This window comes from Cervus elaphus, chromosome 4 (genome assembly GCF_910594005.1).
Source record: "Cervus elaphus chromosome 4, mCerEla1.1, whole genome shotgun sequence".
Taxonomy (NCBI): Eukaryota; Metazoa; Chordata; class Mammalia; order Artiodactyla; family Cervidae; genus Cervus; species Cervus elaphus.
This window is the reverse complement of record NC_057818.1, coordinates 20,595,336-20,615,124: the sequence shown is the minus strand read 5'-3', so window position 1 is coordinate 20,615,124 and position 19,789 is coordinate 20,595,336. Positions and strand designations below refer to the sequence as shown.

The following is a 19,789-nucleotide window of genomic DNA, read 5'->3' as shown; positions in this document are numbered from 1 at the left end:
AAAGACCCTGCGGCTGGGAAAGATTGATGCAAAAGGAGAAGGAGGCAGCAGAGGATGAGATGGTTAGACAGTATCACCAACTCAATGGACATGAATTTGAGCATACCCTAGGAGACAGTGGGGGACAGGGAAGCCTGGTGTGCTGCAGTTATGGGGTTGCAGAGTCAGACATGACTTAGAACTGAACAAGAACACCAAAATAGCATATTAGCAAGATTCTTCAACGAAATAACCCACACTAAAATGTAAAAAGGTCCAGCATTCAACCTGGAAAATTCACCCACTTAGAATATCTCATGAAGAACTTCACTGCATGAGATTCAAGTCTTTCATTCAAGATTCGGTGGGGAAAGACCAAGCTAGAAAACTGGAAACAAAAGAGCTAATTTAAGGCTAAATTAATCGAGTGGTATAGCCAAAAACAGTGTGCCCATCATGTTTGACTGAATTCAAATAAGATTCTTCTTAAAGGATTCATTAATTTAAATTACAAATATATTTATATATAGTTTTATAAGAAAAATGAATTACAATAGTATTTATTACTGGGGTTAAAATTAAAAGCATAAATTTATATTGTATTTGATCTTCCAGTTAAGTATGATACTATGGAGAAGACAATGACTTAAATTAATTTGCAGTGTAGGAACCTAACATATTAGGATCATTAAACAAATACAATATTAAGTAATCACTAAGAAAATCAATTCTACTGAATGATGGCAGTGGAAATGAAGATTGTCTTTTTCTCCAATGCTTATGTAACAATTTAAAATTACCTGATTTTTCAAAGAGGACACAAACAGATGGAGAAATATACCGTGTTCATGGATTAGAAGAATCAATATTGTCAAAATGGCTATACTACCCAAAGCAATCTATAGATTCAATGCAATCCCTATCAAGCTACCAACAGTATTTTTCACAGAACTAGAACAAATAATTTCACAATTTGTATGGAAATACAAAAAACCTCGAATAGCCAAAGTAATCTTGAGAAAGAAGAATGGAACTGGAGGAATCAACCTACCTGACTTCAGACTATACTACAAAGCCACAGTCATCAAGACAGTATGGTACTGGCACAAAGACAGAAATACAGATCAATGGAACAGAATAGAAAGCCCAGATATAATTCCATGAACCTATGGACACCTTATCTTTGACAAAGGAGGCAAGGATACACAATGGAAAAAAGAAAACCTCTTTAACAAGTGGTGCTGGGAAAACTGGTCAACCACCTGTAAAAGAATGAAACTAGAACACTTTCTAACACCATACACAAAAATAAACTCAAAATGGATTAAAGATCTAAATGTAAGACCAGAAACTATAAAACTCCTAGAGGAGAACATAGGCAAAGCACTCTCCGACATGAATCACAGCAGGATCCTCTATGACCCACATCCCAGCATATTAGAAACAAAAGCAAAAATAAACAAATGGAACCTAATGAAACTTAAAAGCTTTTGCACAACAAAGGAAACTATAAGCAAGGTGAAAAGATAGCCCTCAGATTGGGAGAAAATAATAGCAAATGAAGAAACAGACAAAGGATTAATCTCAAAAATATACAAGCAACTCCTGAAGCTCAATTCCAGAAAAATAAATGACCCAATCAAAAAATGGGCCAAAGAACTAAACAGACATTTCTCCAAAGAAGACATACAGATGGCTAACAAACACATGAAAAGATGCTCAACGTCACTCATTATCAGAGAAACGCAAATCAAAACCACAATGAGGTACCATTACACACCAGTCAGGATGGCTGCTATCCAAAAGTCTACAAGCAATAAATGCTGGAGAGGGTATGGAGAAAAGGGAACCCTCTTACACTGCTGGTGGGAATGCAAACTAGTACAGCCGCTATATAAAACTGTGTGGAGATTTCTTAGAAAACTGGAAATAGAACTGCCATATGACCCAGCAATCCCACTTCTGGGCATACACACTGAGGAAACCAGATCGGAAAGAGACACGTGCACCCCAATGTTCATCGCAGCACTGTTTATAACAGCCAGGACATGGAAGCAACCTAGATGCCCATCAGCAGACGAATTGATAAGGAAGCTGTGGTACATATACACCATGGAATATTACTCAGCCATTAAAAAGAATTCATTTGAATCAGTTCTAATAAGATGGATGAAACTGGAGCCCCTTATACAGAGTGAAGTAAGCCAGAAAGATAAAGACCATTACAGTATACTAACACATATATATGGAATTTAGAAAGATGGTAATGATAACCCTATATGCAAAACAGAAAAAGAGACACAGATGTACAGAACAGACTTTTGGACTCTGTGGGAGAAGGGGAGGGTGGGATGTTTCAAGAGAACAGCATCAAAACATGTATATTATCTAGGGTGAAACAGATCACCATCCCAGGTTGGATGCATGAGACAAGTGCTCGGACCTGGTGCACTGTGAAGATGACCCAGAGGGATCGGGTAGAGAGGGAGGTGGGAGGGGGGATCGGGATGGGGAATACATGTAAATCCATGGCTAATTCATGTCAATGTATGACAAAAACCACTACAATATTGTAAAGCAATTAGCCTCCAACTAATAAAAATAAATGAAAATAAATAAATAAATAAATAAAATTACCTGATTTTTAACAATGGTTCTACTCTTAAAATATGATGAAACAGGATATTCAGGAATTCTTCAGGATCTAGGAGAGGATAAAAAATCAACTAAATCACAGACAAAATTTTTAAACCATTCTATTTTTATTTAAAACAGTGATATTCCTATAATAGAAGTCAATTTCATAATCAATATTATTTCAATTAAAAGAATAGTTCTCAAGTTTTCCTAACAAAAACATACAAAGGATATTTAAATGTTATGAGAAAGTATTATGTGCCAAGTTTGTTATAACTTTATTGCATTTCAAATAATAATTCATATATAGGGAAATAATTTTAATTTCTTTGGGGGAAACTTAACCTTAAGTATGACATTTTTTCTGCTATTTAAATAATTAACAAGACTGTAAATATTATAGTTGGTTACAATATACTGTTAACACATTCAAAGTCAGGAGTTGAACCTCTGAGGAAATTCATTAGTTAATGAAGAGATTAAACATTGTCTCTTACCATAATCTTAATCCTAATCAGTCATTTGTAACTCACCTAATAACAAGGAAAGCTAAGTGGGAACTGTGGGTAATTCAGTGCAACTCTTCACCACCGAAAAGAAAACAACTCTGGGTATCATTGCTGGATGGAAAGCTCTCCCTATATATTCATAATATACTAAAACCAGTCAGCTTCTTAAAGGGGTTCATTATTCCACATATCACTCATTTTAGAAGAGAGAAAGTATTTACAAACAGGGAAGAAAATTGTACACCACAAAGAAAAAATTATATTTTAAAATAAAACCCCCAAAACTACATAGACATACCATTTCAGCCAATAATTTAGCATTTATAACTTCAAGTTATTTTTAAAGCAACTCCTATATATTAAAACAGTCACCTTTTTCTTCAGAGGTAAATCCTGACGCAGCCTCAACTTTTTCAAGTATCTTCCTCAGTTTCATAATCTTTGTTGCACATACATATCCATATCTGTTAGTAAAAAACTATTAATTAATTCTAGCATACATATTAAATTAATATAACATTTTATTGAAGTATATAGTTGGTTTACAATGAGCATGACACATTTTGATAATCATGCATTTCTTATGTAACTCTAGTGTCATAAATCAATATGCTTATAAGTATTTTTAAATATACAATTATAAGCTTCTTCTTGAGGTTTAAAAATTTTTGATATAACTATCATACAGTAATAAAAGAAAAACATAATTTTAATTTATGATGACTGTTTTCTCTATGTCCTTAAGGAATTAAAACATTTACTTTACAAAATAGAATATACAATTTTGAGAGAAAGTCCTTTTAATACTAAAGGATGAAATAGCTACCAAGGGAAATGGAAAAGGGCAGTGATAAGAAACTGAAATTCTAAAGTCTGCAGTCAAACCAATTATCATAATTACTTTTTCTCTCATCTTTGTCTGAATATAGGAAACTCAATCTTTGACAAAATTCTAATTCTAAAAATGGCTTCAGAAGACACCTTAGAGGCCAACATGGGCTTAATAAAGGCAAGTCAATACCAGATAATCTTATAACCATTTTTCCTATCTACTATTCACTCACTCATTAGCTCTTTGCAGCCAACATATATTGAGCACCTAACACTTACACAGTAATCTAACCTTTTGGTCACTGGGAATAAGTAAGGTAAAAAAAAAAAAAAAAAATCAGGGTATCTGCCTGTGAGAAGCTTGAAATGGAGAAGGCACAGGTTCAGTCGTAAAACTAGTCATCTATAACCTAGATATGACTGCTGTAGACAAAAAGAATCTTGATCAAAATAGGGCATTTGACAAGTTTCTTGCTGTGGACAGGGTGACAAAGCCTGATTAACCATGATTCTTAACTGGCTGGACAACAATAGTCGAAGAATGTTTATTAATGGACTTATGGTGTTTTAGAAGGAAATAAGGAAGTGGCCACATGCCTTAGTTTTGGATTTAATCTGTCTTGTTCTAGTATCAATCACTGGGGGGAGGAATAGACAGTATTTTAAAAATTTGTACTTATACAAATATAATACAAAATAATTGATGTAAAAATCAAGACTCATAACTATCTTAAGTGAAAACTAGAGTTTTCTCATCATAATAGAATTTAAGGTAAACAAAAGTTACAAGTGGAAAAATTATTCACCTATAAATATACTTTCCTAGTCATGTTATATAATAGGTCTTTCTGAATGATCATTATATTTCAGTGTTCTGCATTTTTCATTCTTATATCAAGATATTTATTAATTTCCATTATTAAGAAAAATATGTCACAAAATTTAAGTTTATCTCATTATGGACTTTACATAGCTTTCTCTCTGTGTTCCTGAAAGAACGGATTTATTTTGTGATCTACAGCCCTGATTCTTCATAGTTTAAATTTTATAATGTGACATCATCCCACATTCCTCCTACCACTTTCAAAGCTCTTACTAGACGTCTTGTACTTCTACATTACAAATTGCTTTCTGTGGCCAAAGAAAAACATATTTTTAATTCTTAAATGAGGAAATGACCAAAAATATCACCTTTTTAAGGGAGGTTGAGGGAGACCCAAATATCTTCCTTTAACCAAGAACTATGTCAGTAAAATATATCTCATCTAATTCTAATACAAAACTATTAAATATTCACTACTGTATAATAAAAAAATTCCCTTGCTGCTATTCATTCAGATAAAATTAAGTTTAAGAAGCCAGATCATACCAATTAAGTCAATAAGCATGATTGTGCTCAGTTGCTCAGTCGTGTCTGACTCTGCACAATCCCATGGACTATAGCCCACCAGGCTCCTCTGTCAGTGGGGGTTCTCCAGACAAGAATACTGGAGTAGGTTGCCATGCCCTCCTTCAGAGGATCTTCCCAATCCAGGGATCAAACCCATGTCTCCTGCATTGCAGGCGGATTCTTTACCATCTGAGCCACCAGGAAAGCCCATGAATACTGGAGTGGGAAGCCTATCCCTTCTCCAAGGGATCTTCCCAACCCAGGAATCGAACTGGGGTCTCCTACATTGCAGGTAGATTCTTTACCAGCTGAGCTATCAGGGAACTTTTTAGGAATTGTGTTGGAGAAGGTAAAAGTCCCAAGTACCTTATAGCAGCTTTTCTGAGTGTATGCTATCAAATGGCTTCATCATTTCATGGCATGCACTATGTGCTACACTTTGGTCAGATGTTAAAGAAGCATAGTACAAGGGCCAAAAGTTTTTTAAAAAGTTAACACTTCATCAAGAGAACTAATTCTCTCCCATTTCTCATTAAATGAAAGCAGAAAATAAACTAATTACTGTACAAAAAAGCAGCCAATAGGATATCACCTAAAGGGAAAAATAACTACATATCTTCTACTTACATTCTCAGAGGATTAACGATTTCTGTCCTAAGGAGTTCTTGAGTTTCACTATAGTATTCTACATCATTCTTTTCTTTGGGTCTAAGTAACACAGTATCCAGAACGGAACTAAAAGCAAATAAGCTGCAAAATAAAAAAGAATACTTTTCCTCATGCTGGAAGTGTACCCGTTTTTGAGAAACACATACTAAAAAGAATATGAAGAGAAAAATCACAAGAAAGAACACATAACATACAAATCAGTGTTTTTCATTAATTGATAGGCAATTAATTTGGTTTGACAGGCAACCAAAACCCCTGTCAGGTTTCCTACGGCTCACTCGTCAGGGCCTAGAAACCCTCCCAGGATAAGGAGAATACCAACATCAAGAAGGTAAACTACAGAGCTTCCCTGGTGGTCCGGCAGTCAGGGAACCACCCTGCAGTGCAGCAGATGCCGGTGTGGTCCGCGGTCTAGGAGGAGCCCACACGAGGTGGAGTAACTAAGCCCCTCTGCCACAACTCCTGAGCCTGGGCTCTAGAGCCCTCACGCCAACGCTACTGGGCACACACACTGCAACTACAGAAGCCTGTGCACCTAGAGCCTGCGCTCCACAGCAAGAGAAGCTACCACAGTGAGAAACCCACCCACTGCAGTGAGCCCCTGCGTGCCACAACCACGGAAAGCCTACATGCAGCAACAAAGACCCACCACAGCCAAAATATAAAATAATAAATCTTTAAAAAAGAAATACTGCTGCTTAGTTTATTAAAAAAAAAAAAAGAAGAAGAAGAAGGTAAACTATTTATTGACAGTGTTAAAGGATAAAAATATACTTACTGGGAAAAAGTTCTTTGCAAAAACTGAAAGAAAGCCTATAAATCTGAGTTAACAAATAGACAACAGAGAAGAAAGTCTGGAAACTAACCTCCGAAGGTAAAAACATTGCCAATACACAACCCATTCAAGATATTATACTTCTTTCTCACCACACCCTTTTGCAGAGACCTAAATTACTTTAAATGTCAAAATCAATTGGGACTAACAGCAGTTATGCACTAACATCAAAGAAAAAAGAAAATTTGGCTAACAGAGTTTTATCAGAAAATCTGAAGAATATTACGTCAGTTCTTGCTTTTGTCAACACTTCAGAGAGATTGAAAATATTCTGCCCCCAAAATGGCCCTCCACTTTTATTCTTCTTCCTGCCTTTAAAATTTTAACATCTTATTAACTTCCTACTTCTTATAACATGGCTGTACCGAGCTGGCAGGTTATACTCAATTTAACTAGCAGTGTACTTGATTCAGTCTTCAGAGCATAAAAATTTTTGCCATGTTAAATTGTTCAACTTTGGAATAAACTACATATACAAGGCAACTGCTTCTACTGAAAATAATTCTTTAAAGCAGATTTATGATTGCCTCTACCTAGTAAAACAAACACACAAATCAGTCAACGGCTTATGGCAAGTCCTGTTGTTTGATTTGTGCACAAAGATCCTGCACTTATTCTCTTCAGTCCTTTGCTTTCCCACATACACTCAGAATATCTGTTCCACCTGTAACACTACCATTTCCTCTTATCCATCATTCACTGCATGACTTCCTGTACTCATATTTTGGATACAGGCATATAAGACAATACTCAGCAGTTTCCCAGGAGCATATAGTGAAATGCAAATCTCCCTTTCTTTCCTGAACCCCAGCCCCCAGTTTCTCCACTCAGAGCCAGACGGCAGTTCCTCTGTCTCTCTCCCTCCTTTTTCCTTCCTCCCTCTCTCTCACACACACACCTGCCCCCATGGCATTATATTCCTAGTGCATTAATTTTAAACTTACCAGAATAAGGTGGAGTCTAAGTAACAAGAATTGTAATGACCCTGGATACCTTTCTTCTTTCCAATCATTATCTCTAAACCTTCTTTTTCCATTTTTGGTGGAGTATTTTCTTCTACTACTTCACTTAAGTACCCTCCAAATGCTGCAAAGATAAAAATGAAAACAACTCTTTTAAGCTAATATAGTATATATTCCCATACATATTTCCTCACTTAAAAATATCTTTTTGTATTTTGACACACAATTTATTACCCAATTTAAAACTAAGCTAAAGGTAGGTTTTGGTTAATTGTTATTCAGCCTAGCTTATAAAAAATGCTAACATTCATTTTCAACCTTACTTCTTCCACAATTTAAAAAACACTTTAGAGTATCAAGAAATGTAAAAAAGCATCTTTGCCAAGCAAAATATTTTGTTTCCCAAATATTTTGTCTGATGTTTCATTTTTCAAGTTGGAAAAGAAAAAATTTCAAAGCACTATTTCTACATAAGAAAACATGTTTTTCATAAAAACCAGTTTCCTATTTTTACCCGTTTAACCCTCAAGATGCTTCACCATGACAATACAAAACTAGAAAGGGTTAGTATCAGGAAACTGCCACCTACTATAAGTGATGAGAGGATCAGCCCTTCATCAAGCAATTAAAACTACTTCTTCTAATAATGCTGACTTCTTGATAAGATATGATTATTAAGGTACTTAAGACAATATACTGAGAAGAAAGTCATTCTTGATAAGATATGCTGACTAATATACTTGAACAATACAGAGAGACGAAAATCAGTGCCATACAAAGGCCACATTTCCATCTCTACCTCCTGAGTTGTTGAAAATTAAATGTCTATAATAAACAGAAAGGGAAAAATAAATCCCACTATTTCTCAATTTTTAAGGTCTCAAGCATAGTTTCCTAGCTATTACTTTTTTTAAATGGCCCCTCTTAGAATAAATGTAACTTTCTTATAGACCAAATAATCATTTTTTTTTTCTGATTTAAAAGCCTGATGAACTCTAGCAAGAAAGAAAGAACCACTGTTACTACCACCTACTGCAAAATGACATGAGATTAGAACTAGAGTCATTTCAGATTGGTAAATAAATGAAAGGCAGGCAAATACCTAAAGAGTTACAGCGTTCGATCTGATTGGAAACTGGCTGCAGGGACGCAAACCTCGAGTCGGGCCTGCAGCTCTTCAGTTTAACAAACAGCGCCTTCTTAAGGGCACAGGTGAAATAGCGAGTGCCCCTGAAAGTTCCATCTGTACAACCCGCACACTCATCTTCCTGAAAAAAAAAAAGCTTAGACATGCATTATTCTGCATCTTGCAAAGACACAAACAACTAAGACTCGTTTACCTTAGGGTTAACTAAGTTAACCTTTCCTTAGAAGTCCTTTGTCACACCTGTCCTGAGAACTTCATCAGAAAAAGGGGGTTGACTAATCAGTGTTTCAGCCCACAACTAACAATTTGAGAAGTCAATGCCTTATCCAGCATAAAATCCTCAATGTATTTCCCTTTTGAATACATGCTTAAACCTTCCCTGGTTCACTGACTTTCCTGCACCATTTTCAAAAGCATTAAAACTAGTGGGGAGAAAAGGGCAAACGAAGCTATTTATTTTAACCACTCACAAAGAAGAATTAGCATTCACTAGCCTGCAAACCAACAAATTAAAAAATAAGAAATATTTTTAAATAAAACCTAAGTGTACTCAAATTCTCTTTCCTGATTATGAAATATCAAACAATATTCTAATTTCCAAAATTTCTCCCACAACCAAAGATCTCAAAATGTCACTAAAAATGGTGATTAATCTTAAAGTCAATGATATAAACATTGGAACTGATTGTAGAAGGAAGGTTAAGAAAAACAAGAAGAAGAAAAACTGATAAAAATTTGCTTTCCTTAACGTATTCTGTTTAATATAATGAGCCTAAACACACTGGCCTAAAAATCTATTTTCATTCCTTGAACATACATCAAACTAACATCAGGAACAAGAGGATCAGATGTTTAACAGGTGACAAAGGAAGTCAGGCAATTTGGTAATAAAATTTTTCTCTACTGATGGCTTTTTGACAAATAAAATATTTCACCAAAAAAATATAATAAGGAAAATCTGTACAAAACCCCAGATGGAAAAGAAATATTATTTTTAGGTCAAATTAAATTACCAGTTCCAGTCCAGCTAGTACTTCATTGAGGCCTGGTGGCTGACCAATCCAGCGGATTACCCCATAGAAAGGAGGATTCTCCTTGACCTCAGCCAGCGAGCCCACTTCCAGGCCATGTGAGTTACCAGAAGATACGGCCAAGGGCGGACTCTCCTGCACAGGGGCATTGTTCAGCTCACCCATCACAGACTGAACCGACAGAGAGAGTGGACTGTGGCTAATGCTTCCATTGGTGTTGGGCATCTTTGTCAGACTAAACGGTAAAGAATGAAATCTGTTCTCGCTGGAGAGTGAGTTCATGGAAGGAGGTTGCAGTGGTGGTGAAGCGTGTCCAAAGTCTGGAGGAATCTCTGTAAGTGATTTTGCAGGGTCTTCAGCAACTATAAAAAGTTATTCTTAATTAGATAAGTGTATTCAAGAATATTAAATATGCCCTACATCTTTAAATGTACATACATAAGTCCAACTGCCCACCAGACCTCTTCTAGTATGATTCTCATAAGCACTGCAAAATTACTGTCTCCAAGTCAGCACTCTTGATTCTCCTTCCCCACCTCCAAATTTTTCTGCCTCAGTGAATGGCTCCCAATTACTCAAACCAAAAAAATTTATCATTGATTGGAACTGTTTAAGTTACATTCTTTGTCCAAAATACAATCAAGTTACAAAAACTAATATAAAAAGACAGCAAAAAATTTAAGAAAGATGCTTCTAACTAACGAATCAAAGAAGAAATAATAAAGTAAATTTTTAAAATAAAGGGGAAAAAAAAGAGAAAAAGTGAACACTGGTGGAATACAACTAAAGTAATACTTATAAATGAAATGTATAGACTTAGTAGTTTATTTTAGAAAAAACGTAAGGTAATTTTAATAAACTCAGCACAGAACTTAGGAAGTTAGAAAAACAACAGAATAACCTCCCAAAAAGTAGTCAAGGAAAAAGAATAAACACAAAACAGAAATCAATGAATTAAAAGACCAAAGTCAAAAGCTGCTTCATTAAAAAAACTAACGTAATTGCCAAGCAGGCACTGCCAACCAGTGTTGAACAAACGCCTTAATAAACAGTGCTGAGATAATCAATTATCCATATTTTTTAAAAACTTAATTGAAACTCCTCTGTCATACTCTACACAAAAACCATTTCCAAATGGCTTAAAGACATCAAAGGTAAAACTACAAATTTTGGAAGAGAATAAAGAAGAATGTTCTTTGTGATTTTAGGATAGAGAAAAATATCTTAAACCTGAATATACAAAATCATAAAGGAAAAGACTGACAAGTATGACCACAATAGTATTAAGAGCTACTTGTTCACTAAAAAGTATTGTAGCAAGAATAAAAATAAGAGCCACAAATAAGGAAAAAATATTTGTAATCCTTATTTCTGACAAAGGATTAGTATTTGAAAAGGGTCTATAAATCAATTTTTTAAGAAAGACCAGAAAAAAATTTCTCTTTTCAAGAAAGATTCGTAAAGGCAACTCACAGAAAAAGAAACTTAAATCACCAACAAATCAATGAAAAGATTTTTGTCCTCATTAGGAAACACAATAAAAGAAAGTCAAAACCAACATGAGATATCATTTCAAAAGGCAAAGATCTTAGAACACTAACTGTTGGTGAGAATGACGAGTGAATGATACCCTTACACAAAGCTGATGTGAGTGTAAATTGGCATAACTATGCTGGGAAACACTTTGGCATTATTTAGTAAAGGAAAGATGTGCATATTCCATGCACATATAGTAATTCCACTCCTAGGAACATATCCTAAACATGATAAGAATGTTAACAGCAGAGTTGTTAATAATAGCAAGAAAATAAAATCAATTCAAAAGTCCATCAATGGCTGAACAGATAATTACATTGTGGTATATTTAAATATTTCACAGCAATGAAATGGAATGGAATGATATACAGCAATGAAAATTAATAAATCATAATCACATACTACAACTTGGATGACTCTTAAGAACATAATGTTGAGGAAGACATTAACATAATATCCATGCAGTCTGATTCCTTGCATATAAAACTCAAAACCATGCAGAACTAACAGTATGCTATTTATATAGACAAACTCATAAAGAGATCATGAAAACCAAGAGAATGATAAACTCTAAATTAAATGATCAACACTAAATTAATGATGATGGTAGCTCAGAGGAGAGTGCAGGGGATGACACTAGGAAGAGGTGCCAAGGGGATTTCAAAGGGAATGATAATGTGTTCTTTTTCTTAAAGTGAGTAGTGACGAGGGTGTTTACTATACTTAACACTTTAACTTATTTAAGATTCTTTACTCACGATATTTAATCTATTTTAAAGTTATTCTTTTCTTTTCCAAACTCTCAACCCTCCAAGCCCAACACTCAGTTCCATAAAGCAAAGTCATATTTCTGTCTCCAAAATATATCCCCAGTGTGTCCAACACTCTTACTCTCTACCATCATCTCCACAGTCAAGGTCACCATCATCTCTCACACTGCAGCCAGTGTTACCTGGTCTCTCCACCCTCTACTTCCCAATCTAATTTCCACAGAACAACTAGTGAGATCTTTTTAAAATTTAAAGATCTTACCTGATCTTGTGTCATTTCCCTGTTTAAAACCTTCAATGGCTTTCCAGTGTTCTTTCAATAAATACTAAGCTTCTCACCAAAACTTCTTAGGTTCTGGATGACCTGGTTCCTACCTGCCTCTCCAGATTCGTTTCATGCACCTCTTCTCCTTCTTAGCCTGCTGAGGCACTCTGGCCTGTCCCTACTTCCTGTTCCCTAGACAGAAAATTTCTCACTTCAGGTCCTTTGCTATTTCCCCTGCCTAGAATGCTCCTCTCAAGCTCTTTCTCTTGTAGGTTCATTCACACCATCCAGATCTCACATAAATATCATTTCCTCAAAGAATCTTTTCCAAACTACCCTCTGGGAGCCAGTTTCCTATCAGCTGCTATCACCCTGTGTGTCTCCTTCATGGCACACGTCACAGTTGATTATTACCTTATGTGTCTATACATTTATTGTCTATCATACCAACTAGAATATAAGCTGCCTTTAACCGGGAACTTTGTTAGTCTTCTCCATGGCTGGCTTCACAGCCACTAACAAAATACTCAATATTCGTTTTTTGTTTTTTTTTAAAAAGAATAAATGAATCAATGTTACAGAGAATAGCTTTTAAACTATACAAGTAAAACAATGATAGAAAAAATGTTCTTTTACAACTAAATTATTTCTATTTTCTAATTTAAGGATGCATCATATGCTTTTATTATGCTCATCAAGACTGAAATTCTACATCTGTTTCTGGAACACAGAAAGCATTCAATAAATATTTGTTGAACAGATGCACAACAACAACAACAAAAAAATAAAGCGGAAGAAAGTGATGTCCTGGAACCAAGGGAAAGTAGGGCTTTTTCAAAGCAGTGTTTAAGGATAGCAAGAGAGCTAGAAGTCTTTAAACAATTCAACTGATTCTAGAGATCTTCTACCTTAAACAGATGAGTAAAGTGAAGAAAACAAGCTGCTGATACATTTTCTAAATATTGCAATAAATTTAATAGCAGTGTCATTCAAACTGTGTACAATATTTTAATTCAGTACTATTAATAAAGAAACTTTTATGGTCTACTCATTTTGTTTTCAAAAACTACATATATTGGTGAAAAGCTATTTTTTTCTCTGGTAAGTTAAAAGGATAGAATCATTATTTAAAAAAAAAAAAAAAACTAAAATTACAGATTACCTTCATCAATGTACCATGAATTTTTTGATTTGGATTGTGGTTGTGAGTCAACAGAAGACCCATTTAAGGTATAAAATAATTCAGATCTGTTTCTAGTTCCAGGGTCTGAGGTAGATCCTATGGAACAAGAAAAGTTTCTTTTAAAAATAAAGCCAATATGGTGTGAAAGCTTTTCCATAAGAGAAATCAATATGCATATGGTGTCACAATTATACAACCAACAGATGTATGCAAACACAATATATTTTATTAGTGTCTTCAGCTTTGAAAAATTTGGTAACCATATTTGCAACATCAAAAAGATTGTTCAGTGCAAGAGACAATATAATAGTAGACAATATAAAAGAAAAGCCTACCTTTTTTAAAAAAAAAAAACTACTTTAAAAAAAAAAAAAATCACCTCATGTACTATGGCTTTTTTCCAAATGTCAAAAATCATCATTCCCCAGTTTCATCTGACAAATCTCTTCATTCACAAGTTTAACCTCTTATTCTAAAACAGCTGCCCTCAAAAAGTCTTCAAATGTATATAAATCAATTGCACTTATTAAGTTTAAAAGATTTAAGGTTTAACTATTTTGGAATTGTTAGTCAACAAATCCCTTGCTGGCTTTCCTCATGTCTCTGGAAAAGTGAAGCAGTATTATTTCTTATGCATTAGACTTACTAAATCTAAGAAAACACTAGTGCAGCTATGTTACAGGCAGGGCAAGACATTCCCCTGTCCTAGTACTAAGAGGACATGCTATAGTTGAAAGCAGTGGGGTCTTTAGAACCCATATAAATCTGATTTCTTTTTCAAATTTAAAGCAGATAACTCTACACTTCATTTCTAAAAGTAAAATCTGCTGCAACAAAAGTAGCACACGTGTCTTAAAATCTTTAGGCTATTTATATTTATATTTAAGTGAGAGCAGCAAGTTGAACTACCTATCTAGATTCATAGGTTAACATAAAAAATACTACAACCTATGTATTCTATTTAATTCAAAGTCTCTCAGGGTCCAATGCCACATTAAATATTTCTTAGAGTACAATTTCTTTTTAATGAACTGAAACCAAGGAAAAAATAATCTTTTCCTAATCTACATCTGGGTTTAGAACAGGTCTTGCCACCTTTTAAATGAGCTGTTTGGCTTGTATAACTATCACCTAATAAATCTATGACCTATGTGGAAGCTAAACAAAAAACAACTAAGAACTCTACATGCACTGTGAGGGAGTTTCTAGGAGAAAGACAAAAATTTTTGCTTAGCAGTTTGGAATTTAACTCATGCCACCTCTATTAGCAAAACCCACAATATCCCTATACACTTACCCCATATACCATTGCCCATGAAAGGTTACTCTGTACACTGTGACTATACACTACACATAGGGGCTTCCCCGGTGGCTCAAACAGTAAAGAATCCACCTGCAGTGCAGGAGACTGGGGCTTTGATCCCTGGGCTAGAAAGATCCCCTGGAGAAGGGAATGTATTCTTGCCTGAAGAATTCTATGGACAGAGAAGCCGGGAGGGCTACAGTCCATAAGGGTTGCAAAGAGTCAGACATGACTAAGTGACTGAGCCACACATAAGCTATATATACAAATGTTACAAGTAGGGAATTGCAAAAATCAGCTTATATGGACCAGAAAAAGACACAGGTCCTCACAGGAAATTTTTCATTAATTAAAGAAGGTTGGGAAGCCTTGGCTTAAGCAACACCATCTATAAACTTGTTTAGTTAACTACTAAAAACATCTGAGAGAAGAAAATATATATATACATTAAGAAGTAATACTTTTTAACATTTTTTAATCTAAGGCAAATCAAAAATCATATAAATAACTAAGAACTGTATTTTATTAATCCATACCTGTAGCCTTTGGTTTATTATGACTGGATGAACCTTTGTCCCCAACACCTCTTGACATAAATGCAAGTTTCGGAGGCCTCCTTTCCTGTGTCACACTCTCTGAAACAGTAAACATATTTTTTTTAAAAGATAAAAGGAAATTCTTATAAAAGAGAAACAATCAAGCAAATAATGACAGTAATAACAACAATCCCTTTCCAACAAAAAAGTAGCATTTTCACAGTAGTCTTACAAATTCATTAAGGCCATAGAAAGTAGAAAGTCTCTTGATGAAAGTAAAAGAGAGTGAAAAAGCTGGCTTAAAACTCAACATTCAAAAAACTAAGATCATGGCATCCGGTCGCATCACTTCATGGCAAATGGATGGGGAAACAATGGAAATAGTGACAGACTTGATTTTGGGGGACTCCAAAATCACTGCAGATGGTGACTTCAGTCATGAAATTAAAAGACACTTGCTCCTTGAAAGAAAAGTTATGATCAACCTAGACAGCATATTAAAAAGCAGAGACATTACTTTGCTGACAAAAGTCCATCCAGTCAAAGCTATGGTTTTTTCAGTAGTCATGTATGGACGTGAGAGTTGGCCTATAAAGAAATCTGAGCACCGAAGAACTGATGCTTTTGAACTGTGGTGTTGGAGAAGATTCTTGAGAGTCTCATGGAGAGCAAGGAGATCCAACCAGTCCATCCTAAAGGAAATTAGTCCTGAATATTCATTGGAAGGACTGATGCTGAAGCTGAAACTCCAAACCTTTGGCCATCTGATGAGAATAACTGACTCATTTGAAAAGACCCTGATGCTGAGAAAGATTGAAGGCAGGAGGAAAAGGGGACGACAGAGGATGAGATGGTTGGATGGCATCACTGACTCAATGGACATGAGTTTGAATAAGCTCCGGGAGTTGGTGACGGACAGGGAAGTTTGGCGGTGCTGCAGTCCATGGGGTCACAAAGAGTTGGACATGACTAAGCGACTGAACTAAACTGATACATGGATGTGAGAGCTGGACTGTAAAGAAAGCTGAGTGCCAAAGAATTGATACTTTTGAACTATGGTATTGGAGAAAACTCTTGAGAGAGTCCCATGGTTTGAATCAGATGAAACCAGTCAATCCTAAAGGAAATCAGTCCTGAATATTCACTGGAAGGACTGATGCTGAAGCTGAACTCCAATACTTTGGCCACTTGATGCAAAGAAGTGACTCATTGAAAAAGACCCTGATGCTGGGAAAGACTGAAGGCAGGAGGAGAAGGGGTAACAGAGGATGAGATGGTTGATGGCATTACTGACTCGATGGACATGAGTTTGAGCAAGCTCCGGGAGTTGGTGATGGACAGGGAAGCCTGGCTTGCTACAGTCCATGAGGTTGCAAAGAGTCAGACACAACTGAGCAACTGAACAGATAGAAAGTAGAAAGATCATTCCAAAAACAAATTATTGCTATATTTTAAAATGTAATTTCTGCAAAATAATACATTCTCAAATACAGTCCCGCTAAATGCTTTAAATTCTTGAAAATTTGATCACTTTTAATCAATTTTATTTCATATGTCAACAAAACTTAGTACTAAGTTTTTTGCAGGATTTCCCAGATTGGCATCCCCAGAATACCCCTGTGTGTGGGGAAGTGTCCTAGACTTATTTATTGCATCACCCCAGAACCTTTAATATGCTAATATGCAATGAGATCTCTCAAAGAGAGATATAGTAAACTTACTTGATAACATCTTTTGTGTCACTTTACCTATCATCCCAGATCAATATATTTCATGGAACACAGATTGGAAAAAGTCTGGTTAGGTATACATATCAGTTTTGGTTTTTTTTTATGTATGTTTTTAAAAACATATATATGTTAATATAACACATACATATAAAGAGAAAGAAGAGAGACAACTATATACAAATGAATAAAGCAGAAAGCCAGAGATAAATAGCAATAATATTACTGAAGCAAATACTTAAAACTTTTTTGAAATATAAATGCAATAATTCTGGCATACTCGTTGATACAAAGACTACTTTAAATCTTAAGGTCAGTGATTTTCATAAGATATTCACAGACAATGATCAAGCAAATGTAGAAAGTCAGTCTGGAAAGTGTTTCGAAGGAAAATTCAATGCATCCGTGGAGGCCAACAAGACACTCAGGAGTCCTACCTGATAAAGCTATTTATCAGCAAAAGCAATGTACCCAGAGTGGATTTTTGAGAAACCAAAGTAGAAAATAAGAAAAGTTTTACAATTAGAGAAATGCAAATCAAAACCACAATGAGGTACCATTACACACCAGTCAGGATGGCTGCTATCCAAAAGTCTACAAGCAATAAATGCTGGAGAGGGTGTGGAGAAAAGGGAACCCTCTTACACTGTTGGTGGGAATGCAAACTAGTACAGCCACTATGGAAAACAGTGTGGAGATTCCTTAAAAAACTGGAAATAGAACTGCCATATGACCCAGCAATCCCACTTCTGGGCATACACACTGAGGAAACCAGATCGGAAAGAGACACGTGCACCCCAATGTTCATCGCAGCACTGTTTATAATAGCCAGGACATGGAAGCAACCTAGATGCCCATCAGCAGATGAATGGATAAGGAAGCTGTGGTACATATACACCATGGAATATTACTCAGCCATTAAAAAGAATTCATTTGAACCAGTCCTAATGAGATGGATGAAACTGGAGCCCCTTATACAGAGTGAAGTAAGCCAGAAAGATAAAGAACATTACAGCATACTAACACATATATATGGAATTTAGAAAGATGGTAATGATAACCCTATATGCAAAACAGAAAAAGAGACACAGAAATACAGAACAGACTTTTGAACTCTGTGGGAGAAGGTGAGGGTGGGATGTTTCAAGAGAACAGCATGTATACTATCTATGGTGAAACAGATCACCAGCCCAGGTGGGATGCATGAGACAAGTGCTCGGGCCTGGTACACTGGGAAGACCCAGAGGAATCGGGTGGAGAGGGAGGTGGGAGCGGGGATCGGGATGGGGAATAAGTGTAAATCTATGGCTGATTCATATCAATGTATGACAAAACCCACTGAAATGTTGTGAAGTAATTAGCCTCCAACTAATAAAAAAATTAAAAAAAAAAAAAAACTGAATTATGACCTGTAAAAAAAAAAAAAGAAAGAAAAGTTTTACATTATATGCACAAGGAAAGGGCTGTTTTTTTTTTTTAAGAAAAAAGGAAATAATCCTGAATTAATTATATATAAATGATGCTTTGTAACTTTTTTACACAGTTGGAGAGGGAGAAGACTGCATTATAAAACTATATCTTAACTGTCTCATAATGTGATCAAATGGAATATTATTTTAATTCAAAATTAAACTGAACAACCATGTGTTTAACCAAGTGATACAGTAAAAGAAAGGCTATTTACTAGTATTTTTTATTATGTTGCCATTCTTTTCCAATGAGTCAGTTCTTTGCATCAAGTGGCCGAAGTATTAAAGTTTCAGCTTCAACATCAGTCCTTCCAATGAATATTTCGGACTGATTTCCTTTAGGATGGACTGGTTAGATCTCCTTGCTGTCCAAGGGACTCTCAAGAGTCTTCTCCAACACCACAGTTCAAAAGTATCAATTCTTTGGCACCTAGCTTTCTTTACAGTCCAACTCTCATATTCATACACGACTACTGAAAAAACCATAGCTTTGACTAGATGGACCTTTGTTGGCAAAGTAATGTTTCTGCTTTTTTATATGCTGTCTAGTTTGGTCATAGTTTTTCTTCCAAAGAACAAGTGTCTTTTGATTTCATGGCTGCAGTCATCACCTGCAGTGATTTTGGAACTCAGGAAAATAGTCTGTCTTTCATTGTTTCCCCATCTATTTGCCATGAAGTGATGGGACCAGATACTGTGATCTTAATTTTTTGAATGTTGAGTTTTAAGCCAGCTTTTTCACTCTCCTCTTTCACTTTCATCAAGAGGCTCTTTAGTTCTTCTTCGCTTTCTACCATAAGGGTGGTGTCATCTGCATATCTGATGTTTCTGGTATTTCTCCTGGCAATCTTGATTCTAGCTTGTGCTTCATCCAGCCCGGCATTCTGCATGATGTACTCTGCAAATAAGTTAAATAAGCAGGGTGATAATATACAGCCTTAATGTACTCCTTTCCCAATTTGGAACCAGTCTGCTATTTCAGGCTTGGTTCTAACTGTTGCTTCTTGACC

The 19,789-nt window shown here is 35.5% G+C and overlaps 1 protein-coding gene across 10 annotated transcripts in view; it reads right to left on the bottom strand.

Moving 5' to 3' along the window:
- The window catches only part of CYLD (CYLD lysine 63 deubiquitinase), a 71,496-nt gene that overhangs the window by 16,771 nt on the left and 34,936 nt on the right, over positions 1 to 19,789 (bottom strand). For 9 of the 10 annotated variants that reach the window (XM_043898439.1, XM_043898447.1, XM_043898440.1 and 6 more), the window contains 8 exons: positions 15,584 to 15,682; positions 13,724 to 13,840; positions 9,973 to 10,352; positions 8,915 to 9,080; positions 7,795 to 7,936; positions 5,974 to 6,096; positions 3,498 to 3,589; positions 2,617 to 2,683 (listed from right to left, as the gene is read on the bottom strand). In XM_043898439.1, the coding sequence (XP_043754374.1) occupies positions 2,617 to 2,683; positions 3,498 to 3,589; positions 5,974 to 6,096; positions 7,795 to 7,936; positions 8,915 to 9,080; positions 9,973 to 10,352; positions 13,724 to 13,840; positions 15,584 to 15,682 (1,186 nt within the window). The remainder of the gene's footprint in view (positions 1 to 2,616; positions 2,684 to 3,497; positions 3,590 to 5,973; positions 6,097 to 7,794; positions 7,937 to 8,914; positions 9,081 to 9,972; positions 10,353 to 13,723; positions 13,841 to 15,583; positions 15,683 to 19,789) is intronic. The other variant, XM_043898446.1, reaches the window with a different exon arrangement.